The following is an 11,453-nucleotide window of genomic DNA, read 5'->3' as shown; positions in this document are numbered from 1 at the left end:
CCTTCTTTTCTTCCTCCTTTCCTTCCTCCTTCCCTTCCCTCCATCTCTCCTTCCCTTTCCCCCTTCCTTTCTTCCTTCTTCCTTTCTCTTCTTCCCCCTATCCTTCCTTCCTTCTCTCCCTTTCTTTTCTTCTCTCCTTTTTTCCTTCTTTCCCTTCCTCCCTCCTTTTCTTCCTTCCTTCCCTCCTTCCCTCCTTTTCTTCCTTCACTCCCTTCTTTTCTGATCCCCTTCCCCCTTTAATTCCTTCTTATATTTGTCAGTTCAATGTAAGTTTTCTGGTGCAGCTGAGCTTTGCTGCTGAGAGGCACTTGAGTCCCAGGCCCCTTCTCCGGAAGGCTAAATTAACACCGGCACCACAACTGCCCAAATCTAGGGGATGAATCTAGAAGACTACAACTGGCTATTCAATCTCCCAAGTTTTCACTTTCAATCAATGTTACAAGTGAGAACATTTTTAATAATAATTGGGAATTTTGTTCATTTGAGGGATTTAAACCTTTCAAGAAGCCAATCTGGGGAAGAATTCGACAATTTGAGAAAAAAGAATAAATAAAAGCCTAAGATGGAAACGTGCTCGTATTGGGATGCTGTAGAGATACACTTTGGGGGCTTCCCAGCTATAATTCTTTGTGATTAAAAATAATACCCCCACACACATATTTGATACCATTGACATAATGATTGTCTGGACACAACACCAAATGCCCCAAAATTGGAAACTCTGGTATGATAAGATCTTAAGCATTTTTCACATGTTCACCAAGAACGTTGGCACTGTACACACATGGCCATGAGCTCTTGCCTGGACTTTTGTTCAGTTGACGATCTGAGCTTATTTTAAATGAGTTGGGAGAGCATGAACTTTTTGTCAGGACATGACAAGGAAATAGAATTTAAAGTGACTCTTTTGTTATAGTTGTACTGGATTTAGCTGGCACAGGGAATGACTAATAGGCAAAATCCCCGTGGCAAAGAATTGCTGCATATGCCCAGCCAACTGGAGACAGGGACAGAATTACAACCTGGGGCCTGGCAGAAGGCAAGTACCTTACCCACTGTCACCCAACCAGGCTGTTTTGGGACAGGAACTGAAGCCAGGTTATCCTGACTCCAAGTATGACTCTATCCACTACACCACTCTGCCTCCTTTGAACATGTTTATAAATATATGAAAGTGAAGTTGCTGTTTCCAGTGAGGAAGTTTTCAAGGAGGTAAGCAAACTGGTAGGAAGTTTGGGATAGTGGTAATTCCTTTTGTTAAGGATTGTGACTTGAAAGATGATGAGGTTTTTTTTTTTTTCCAATTTTCAAAGTCTGTGATTATCCAAGAGTTTCTCATATATTACAAGTTTTTTGGGGGGCACATGTTTCCCTTCTCCCCTTTATTTTATGCATTATATATATGTATATATTATACATGTTACTATATGTAATTGTATGTATATGAATATATGCATATACACACATATATACATATATACTACCTCTGATAAGGAAATTTAAAAAAAAAACCTATTATATTTTAATATTAATTTAAAAGATTTAGGAGGTAGCTTATTGTACCAAAGAGAGAGAGTAAAAGAATGAGAATGAGAAGACTTATGATTTAAATCATATAATCTCTTTGGTTCTTCCAATTTCTAACAGCAAAATATAGAAGAGGAAGAGAAAGTCCAACTACAGAATCTCTAATATCGTATGGGCTTTTTAAAGAATCTCTCTTAAGAAACGGAAGCTCAGATCCTATTTCAACAACAGGGAACGTATCAGTTCTCTGGGTAGTTTAGCACACTGATGGGAAAAATATTAAAATCCAGTTTATATGGCAAAAGTTGACATATGGTTTTCTTAAGTAAATTTTTTAAAAGATGCAGTCACTGGCTACTTTGCCTGAAGAAGAATTTTCAGGTAAACTGTTGAGGTTCAATTTCACCTGCAGGGCAAAGGAAAGTCTAATTGATTAGGGAAGAAAATCCCATACCCCAAAGCAATGGGAAATGAAGGGATGGCATCCCATAGTAAACAGCAACTTCTATCCTGGGTCTTTTAATCTACCATTTAGTTATTCCCAACAAGAAAAAGACTATGAAATTGACACTCAATATCCTTGGTTTTCCCAGTGGCAGTAGCTAAGCACGTCCTTGATCCAGTAATTTGTGACATGCATCAAGATGAAAAGATCAAAAAAAAAAAACGAGGAGAAACCTCTGGAATTAGAGTTTGTTAAAAACAACAACAACAACCCCCCCAAACAAAAGACATTTAGATAAACAAACAAGCAACAGTAAACAATAACACAGCAACAACACCCATCCTAGAGTTTAGAAAGCAAAATCACTTACTATGAGATGAAGGTTACACTGACCTACCACCAATTATCTACCATCACCTATCACCCAAATATCAAGATATAGAGTAAACATTTCAATCTGGATGTTTCCACTGTTCACTTCAATTCGGTCCAACTCACAAGCATTCTTACCAAATGCCGGGCTGTGGCATTGGGATCCAGAAAAAAAAAAAAAAAAAAACAAAAAACTTAAAGTAGTGCTGGCCCTCAAGGAGTTTACATTCTATTCGAAGTTCAAATATGTATAAAAAAGTGTAAACACCTGGTAAATTGAATTAAAATGAAAATTTTCATTTGGAAATTTGGTGATGAATGAATATAACCCGAGAAAGGACTGTGTACCCTTGTAGTATACAGTGACGCCAGAGTCATCTCACAACACTGTCCTTTCCAGCAGGGAAAAGGGATGGAGGTTAGCTACCTGTAAAGTGAGATCAGTGCTGTTCAGATCTACATTCTATGCTGTAACTAAATAAGTTATATATTACATTAAAGTGCTACGACAACACTAGTCTCGAACAGTAGTAAGCCACATTTCTCTTTCAAAAAAAATCAGCAGCTATCACATCCAACGGCCACGTCACAATATGGAAGCACAGCAGTCTCTAGCAGAACTTTCTGCCGCTAACGGTGTGACTGAAGAACGTTTGGGCATCTCCTGTGACTTTTCAATGTGAAGACTTCTTTTTAGGAGGTGGTCATGGAGAAGGTTTCTAATGGAGCCCCCATTCCTTTAGAAGTTGCACTTAAAAGTTTCATGAGGGTGCAATTTACTGATGTCGATGTTTATCTCGTCGGGTTTATCACGGCGATATGTGACCGTGTGCGTGCAAACTGCAGGCAGAAACATCTTATCCTTCGGGAAGAAACCATAGGGATAACAATGAAAGACCGGGATTTTCTCTGCAGAAACTCAATGTACATCCCCACGTCCCATCACCCCAATGTCTTTTCCAAAGCTAATTACCTTCTTTGATGTGGACACTCTGTAAGTGGCAGATTTCACTTTATTTCTGGTCCTTTGGAGGATGATCTGTCTGATGATGAGAACCTTCAATAAGCCAATAAGGAATGTGATGATGAAGATGATGAAAAATATCCGAAAGTGGCTTGGGCTAGAGAAACATTCTGCAAGGGGCAAACAGATAGGAAGGCATGAAGCTTGAGGGCCATGAAGACATCAAGGTCATTTTTTTTTTTTTTGCTTGTACACTTGAATGTTAATAAAGCAAGTTTAGCTGTCCCACACCCACCTCACTCATACATACATGCAGGTTCAATTCAGACAAGCAATCATTTAAAACACCTACTATGTTTTAACTACTCTACAAACCCAAGTATCAGTGAATACTAAGGCCAAAACACAACAAAAGGAAGCTAGCTGCCTCAAGTGATTATACTTAATAGGTGAGCAATACTAGATAAGTTTCCCTTAAGCTTTCTGAGCCTTCATTTTATTTGTAAAATGAGTAGATGGGGCTAAATGTCTTCTATATCTAGCTCTGAGACCTAGAGACTCTGTCCTTTACAACCATTACCCTAAATTCAGGAGAAAACATGAGTCAAGAACAGTGAGAACAATTGATAACTAAGGGACAGATCATGTAATACTACGGTTATCCATGTACTTCCAAGAGACTGAGGGGAGGGTCCCAGCCACATTGACTGGGCAGAGTTTACAAGGAATTTGACAGGGACAAGGCTCCACAGATGGGAAGACATAGATGGAGCGCTATCTGTCTTATTGGAAGGAACATCCATGTGGAGGAAGTCACAGATCCATGGAAATTTTAATAAAAGTCATCTGTTAGAGAAGGCTCTCCACAGTCATGAAGATCATATCTTTTCAACATTTCTCTTTTACAGAATGAGCTGCACATGCCTGAGGCTTTCAATGAAAATTGATTTTAATTATGACCAAATGACAGCATTGGTGACGGTTGTTGATGTTCTGGTGAGTACAAAATTATGTAAATACAATTTTGACAATTCTGGGATTAAAAATTCCGACTGGTTTCTCTTGCTGCGTATTCTCTCTATTTGTTCTGTTCCAGTAATATGAAATAAAGTTAATATCCGAAGAAGCCAAATCAGCACTATTAGAAGAGATTTCTCTAAAAATCTCCCTTGAAATCACTGTGTCGGTCTTCATTAGTGTTGGCTTCTCCAGTAACTGGGAGGATCTCATTAGGTCCTGCCTGCCAAACCCAGTTCTCTTTGTTCTTTGTCTTTCACTTTTTCTTTGGCAAGAAATAAATTTTTGTTATTTTTTTAAACATTCACAATCTATCCTTTCAAGAGCAAATGAATACTAACTGGAAAGGAGTTTGCTGTGTCAAGAAGCTAGCCGCGCCGAGCCTCCCATTTAGGACCAAACATTTGGCCTATCTTGTTTGGCAGGTTTCGTGAGGCTCCCGAGCCAGGGCCATCACCCAGATATTCTGAGGAGATGGTTTCATAATACTCTGAGAACCCAGAGGTAGTGTGGAATCCCCCAGGGTATCCTGAGTTAACTGCTTATCTTGCCTATCCTTGCGTGAATTCTTGACTTTCTGGGGATCCTGGGCTGAGGTTTACTTACTAAATAGACTTCAAGCAAAAACCAGACCACTCTTTGCTGTGTATACTATAGAGGGGGAATCCTTTCATATAGAGATGGCACTCATTGTTTCCTGAGATCTCTTCCAATGGATCTATGATTCTGTGATTTTCCCCCTTTCCCCTTGAGAGACTCAAGAAAGTGGAATGATCCTACCCAGCACAAGATGGGGTCAAACCAAACATAGATAGTTTAGGATCTTGAATTATGTGTAATTTCCCTGAATTCTTTGAAATGAATCAGAACCCAGTAAAAACAAGACCGATCCCAAATTATGTGGGATTACTTATGATGATCAATTGAAAGACTCAGCTATTCTGAATAACACAAAGATCCAAAATAATTCCAAAGAGGACCCATGATGAAAAATACTCTGTATCTTCAAAGAGATAATTGTTGGACTCTGAATGCAGATTGAAGCAGACTTTTTAAATTTTATTTTTCTTGTGTTTTGTTTTGGGAGAGATTGGATTTGTATTTTCTTTTGCAACATGGCAAGTATGAAAATACTTTATATGACTTCACATGTATAATTAATATTAAACTGACTTCTTAAGGAGGGGAGGAAAGGCAAGTAGGAGGAAGAAGATGTGGAGATCAAAATTGGAAATTAAAAATATGCCAAAAACTGTTTACATCTAATTGAGAAATATTTAATGAAATAAATAAAAATCTTAAAAAATAAACAAATCACAATTCAGCAGTAAGGGAAAGCTTGCCTTTTCACCGGGCCCTGATTGGTTGCAGCCCAGTGCCTTTGCAGATCCCTTTTAAGAGTAGGTTAATGGCTGATAGGAAGGAGTGTGCCAAAGTTTGCATGTGATGCTTGATTATACCCTAAGTGACAATTAGCTTTAGTCTCTGAGCTTTCTTTGGGCATACATCCCTTCAGTCTATTACCTTGCAATTATAACAGACATCCAATAAGTGAGATTTCACGTTTGCAAAGCACTTTATACCAATTAGCTCATTTAATACCCCCAACAACCTTGGGAATTAGGTACGATCTTTGTTATACAAACAAGAAAACTGGGGATTAAGATGAGTTACTTGCCCATATTCCACAGATAATGGATTTCAAAGATGGGATTTCAAACATGTCTTTCTATATCCCAAGCCATGGATTTTTCCATACAGGAAGGAGGTGCTTTAAAATGCTCACTAAATCAACATGAACTTGAATGGTGTCTCTCTGTAGTATGTAAGCTCCTTGGACATTGGACCTGGGTCAAAGTAGTCACTTAATAAGTGCTTGCTAAATGAAGACATGCTATGTTTGCCAATAGACTGTAACCTCCTTGAAGGTAGAGACTTGGATTTTTTTCCCCTTGAAATGAATATTGATTAATTGGTTATTAGAAGTTGTCATGGTTGGTAACCCAGTTCCTTTACCGATTTTATTTGGTCCCTGTTCCTGGATTGGAGTCCTGTGTGGTATGTAACCACAAGACAAGGAAATCTACTTAATTAAAGGAGATTGGAGGGGAAATTATAGTATATCCCAGAGCAAAGAGTCCTGGGCCCCTGGGTAATGAGCAGAGAGCAAGACTGCATTAGGGGTAGAGGGCATTTTCATAACTTGAACAGAAGACCTTTTGGTTGTTATTAAGAAGGTTATTCATGTGGCTCTGGCTTCCTTCTTGGGGTGGGGTGTCAAGCAGCAGCTTTTGCCCATGGCTTGTCAGGAAGAAGCTTTCTGTGGTCACATGAGCCAGGACTATTTGTTTACTTGGTGTAATAAATGGCTTGGTAATGACCATGAACTCTGATCTCTGCATTCTGAAGGATAGAAGGTCCAGCTGGAGGCAGATGGAGCTCATCCTGGAGCCAAGTGCACATTGGGGGAAGCTCAGGAGCAGGCTAAGGCTTGGGGGGAGAGGATGTGCTGAGCTAAGTCTCGGAGTAGAGGGCCAACAGTGCCGTAACACCATGAATGGTGTTTACTTAGTGCTCAAAGGCAGGAGAAGCCCTTTGTAAACAACCTCACAAGAACCTAATGCAGGCCTATAGAGAGCCAGCCTGACATAATGGATAGGGTGCTGAGCTTGTAACTCTGGAAGACACACCAATTAACTCTTAGCAAATCACTCAATCTCTCTCTACCTTGGCTTGCCCATCTGTAAAATGGAATTAATAATACTTATTTCTCATTAGTTTTTAAGAGAAAGTTTAATAAATGGTGTAAAGAGCCTTACAAACCTAAATATATTACACAGCAACTATTTTCATGTTCATTTTTCACCCCCATTTTAAAAGTGAAGAAATAAGTGTACAGGGTCACTTGGGTGTCAGAAACAGAAAGCAAATTCAGGTTTTACTAATGTCTAGGCCAGTATTCTAGCTCGTGTGTGTCTGTGTATGTGCATGCATACATATGTGTACATGTGTATAACTGAGTAACTGAAGGTGAGAGAAAGTCAAGGTTTTCTTGCCTTTATGAATCAGTAAAACCTAAGATGAGTCAGCTCTGAGCAGAGGCCTTATATTTTCTTGCCTGGATCTGCACATTCTTTTTTAGACAAGCCTATTAGTTCATTGGCTATTGTTAATTCACAGCCAAAAGGACTTTTTAAGAAAAATGATGCATTGAGAAGACTACTGGAAGTTGTGAGTTGAAATTTTGGCTCTTCTATTTACTACTTGCATGACCTTGGAAAGCAATCTCACTTCTCTGATGAGCTATTTTCTCCTTTGGAAAAGAAAAGGGGGGTTGGCCTTGACACCTTTGAGATTCCTTCCAGTTCTAGAGACACATTCCATGGCCTCAATGAAATATCGGACAATTTATTTAGCCACATCCCAGGGAAATTGGATTGATCAATGGACAGACACTTATTAAGTGTCTGGCCCAGGATCCCAAGACAGAAAGTCCTTGATCTCCAGAAGCTAGTGTTCCAGCAGGGCAGGTAAGCATATAGCACTGTATATAATGGATATTCATTATATGCTTGTTGTCTCATCTTCCAATGTGGCAATCCACATGAAGAGTTGGGATGGCAACCAAAACACTCCATTCTGGCCCAGCCCAAATCTTTGCTAATGGCCAAAAGGGTCTTCTGGAAGACATTTAAAATAAGGCACTTTCTGGGATGCTCTTTTTTGTGCATTTATCACCTCTCCATTTAACACAGTGATGAATAAATAAATGCATGTGGTCGATGTTGGCTTAGGCGTATGGCCTTGTCTGGTAGATTAAAAGGTCCTCGCCAGCCCCGTGAACCAGTTAGGATAGAATAAGGTGGTCATTTACCTTCTATTTGGCCAATATAATGGGCTCTTGGAGGACACGAGCCTCTGCATTGATCAAGTATAGCTTGAGATAAATTGTGAGGATGGTAGCATTGGACACAATTCCTGCGAAGCAAGAACAAAAGTAGCAATGTTTACACATTTAGAAAAAATTCCACTGCTGGGTTTTTCTTAAGAGATGAGGTCATCAAGAGAGCGTAACTTTGGTATCATGGCTTCCTGATGCCTGAAATAAAGCAAAAAAAAATTATTTGTAATCAGGAAAACATGTATAGTCAGGGCACCGTTTTACATCTAAGTGACCTAAATGACCTGACTTATATGAGGATATAAAAACAAAAGAGTCATTGTGGAAGACCATGCTTTGCCACATGATTACTCATTGAGAAGAAAAACAGGCACAAAATAGACCCTATCACCCCTAAAACACTAGAAATAGGTATTGACACATTATTATTTTACCTTACTTTAAAGATCTCACTCAGTTTCTGAGTCCTTCAAGAAGACTGTGGGTCCTCAGTGTTCCCTCCCTCCTCCTTATTATCATGCCCTAACTCTTCTGTGTAGATTTCACATTTTTTTCCTTTTCTTCTTTTTTTCTTTCTCTTTTCTTTCTTTTTTTCTTTTTTTTTTTTTTTGTATTAGCACAATGTTTGGCACTTAGTAAGTATTAATGAAAGGCTGGTAGGTTAAACTGAATTTCCAGTTTGATTTGATTGAGACCAATCCCTCAAAAGGATGTGCAGGTCAAGTGAATTTCTATGGGAGAAATTGAAATAAAAGTATTCTGAAAACAGGGCCGACCATCAAATAAATATCAAAAAAAACCAGATTCCTAGCAGAGGAGACCCTTGAGGATGAGTGATCTAATCTTTGCCTCTGATAGAGAAGGATCATGGTCTATGAGGTCTAAAGAAGGAAGGGATCTTATCTTAAAAAAAGAAAGGGCCCAAAATCACAGGGGTAGTAAGTGGGACTGGGATTTGAATTGCGGCCTTTTGTTTTCAAAGTCAGAGCTCTTTTCTTTCTTCCCTGAGGAAAAACCTATAGTGCCCAGACTTCTTCAGGTGATCTGAGTAAATGCTTCTCAGTTTCCACCAATCCTGTTTGATTTCTGAGATCAGAGGAGATGGATGTGGTTAAGACTGGCATGGCTGTAGATATTCAGGTGAGTATGGCTAGAAAAAGAGAATTATTAAATTATTAAATAGTTCATTTCATTTATTTATTTATTAAATAAATTATTTCACTTATTTATTTGTTAAATAAATCATTTCATTTATTTACTTATTAAACAAATCATTTATTTATTTATTAAATAGATCATTTATTTATTAAATAAATTATTAAAGCTCTTAGCCATTATTTTTATATTCTAAAGAGTCATACTTCATCATGACTTTGATATTTCCAAACAAGCATTTATTAAGTACCTACTATGTGCCAATACTGTGCATTTAATCTTTATAACTCTGTAAATCTTTATATCTTTATAACTCTGTAAAGGAAGATACTATTACTATTTCCACTTTGCAGATGAGGAAATGGAGTCAAACAAGGGTTGAATGACTAGCCTGTATTTGAACTCAGGTCTTCCAGTGCCAAGCCTAGCACTCTATTCAGCATTCTATCTCACTTCCTCTTAATGCTCTTCCAAGAGGATCATGGCCAAACAAGTGGGCCAGACCCATCCATGGACAATAAGCAAAACAGCCTCACCAAGGAAGGCCATCATCACATTGACTACAAGGTGTCGCTGTTGTGACTGTAACAACTCTCAAAATTCAAGCCAAGGAAACATATTCTGAGCTGCTGTGGGCCTCAGGCTCTCCAAAACAAATCCTATCCCAGGCATTTGAAAAAACCCAGAATCCTAAGCCAATTCGGCAAGGCTCTTTAATTGTTTGTGTCTTCATCTCATTGAGGTTTTTAGTCAAAGATCATGTTCTTCAGGGCCGAGCCATGGGATTCGGTATCAGCAAGATTTGGATTCTCCTCTTTCCTGAGCTATTTGCTAGCTGGAGATCTCTGAAGCTTTTTGTCTCCGAATACTCATCTATAAGAGGTGGTTTGACCAGCTCTATTAGTCTATGAAAATTAACAGTTCTATTTATGGGACTGTGTCATGTGTCCTGTCCTCAAGCTGGCACTAAACCATTACTTCTTGGTCCTCACTTCTGGCAATGGCCAACTTCATGACACAGTAGAAGCATTGTCTTGGGACTTATATTCAAATTCCTTTGAAGTTTCCTGAATGACTTTGGTCAAACCACTTCAACTTCTTATACTTCAGTTTCCTCATCTGTAAAATAAGGGTTTTGAACTAGTTGATCTAGAAATCTTATTCATCTCAAGAGCAATGGGTAAAGCACTGACCTGGAGTCAGGAGGAACAGAGTTCAAATCCAAGCTCAAATATTTGCTAACAGCATGAATTTGGGCACCTAATTTTTGTCTGCCTCAGTTTATTTTTATTTTTATTTATTTAGTTTTTTTTTCAAAATATATGCATAGTTTTCAATATTCACCCTTGCAAAACCTTGTATTCCAAATTTTTCTTCCTCCTTCTCCCACCCCCTCCCTTAGGTAGCAAATAATCTAATATATGTTAAACATATGTAATTCTTCTATCCATAATTCCACAATTATCAAGAAAAATCAGATCAAAAAGTTAAAAAAAATTGAGAAAGAAAAAAAAAAGCAAGCAAAAGCAACAAAAAGGTAAAAATACTATGTTGCTATCTACACTCAATTCCCATTGTCCTCTCTCTGGGTGCAGATGGCTCTCTCCATCACAAGTCTATTGGAATTGGCCTAAATCACCTCACTGCTGAAGAGGGGCACATTCAACAGAATTGATCATCATATGTTGTTGTTGTTGTGTACAATGCTCACTTGGTTCTACTCACTTCACTCAGTATGAGTTCATGTAAGTCTCTCCAGGCTTTTCTGAAATCAACCTGCTGATTGTTTCTTATAGAACAATAATATTCCATAACATTCATATATCATTACTTATTCAGCCATTCTCTGTCTGATGGGCATCCACTCAACTTCCTGTTCTGTACCACTAAAAAAAAGCTACCTCAGTTTCTTCATTTGTAAAATAGGAATAATAATAGCATCTACTTCCCGGATGGTTGTGAGCATTAAATGAGAAAATAATTGTGAAGGCCTTTGCAAACCTAGTAGTATAATATAAATGCTAACTAAGAGTATTAATTTGTACTTAGAGGTTAATTTTATTGCTAATATG

The 11,453-nt window shown here is 38.3% G+C and overlaps 1 protein-coding gene across 4 annotated transcripts in view; it reads right to left on the bottom strand.

Moving 5' to 3' along the window:
• Nucleotides 1-1,599: 1,599 nt before the first annotated feature.
• The window catches only part of ITGB8 (integrin subunit beta 8), a 106,880-nt gene continuing 97,026 nt past the window's right edge, over nt 1,600-11,453 (bottom strand). Inside the window, exons 12-14 of one of the 4 annotated variants that reach the window (XM_051963201.1) lie at nt 8,200-8,303; nt 3,318-3,478; nt 1,600-3,206 (exon numbers count right to left, since the gene is read on the bottom strand). In XM_051963201.1, coding sequence (XP_051819161.1) covers nt 3,084-3,206; nt 3,318-3,478; nt 8,200-8,303 — 388 coding nt within the window. In that variant the 3' untranslated portion in view covers nt 1,600-3,083. Of the gene's footprint in view, nt 3,207-3,317; nt 3,479-8,199; nt 9,377-11,453 lie in introns of those variants that run through there. The other 3 variants (XR_007947868.1, XM_051963202.1, XM_051963203.1) reach the window with 3 other exon arrangements.

This window comes from Antechinus flavipes, chromosome 5, assembly GCF_016432865.1.
Source record: "Antechinus flavipes isolate AdamAnt ecotype Samford, QLD, Australia chromosome 5, AdamAnt_v2, whole genome shotgun sequence".
NCBI classification, from domain to species: Eukaryota; Metazoa; Chordata; class Mammalia; order Dasyuromorphia; family Dasyuridae; genus Antechinus; species Antechinus flavipes.
Note: the sequence above shows the minus strand (reverse complement) of the source record. Positions and strands in the feature narration are given on the sequence as shown.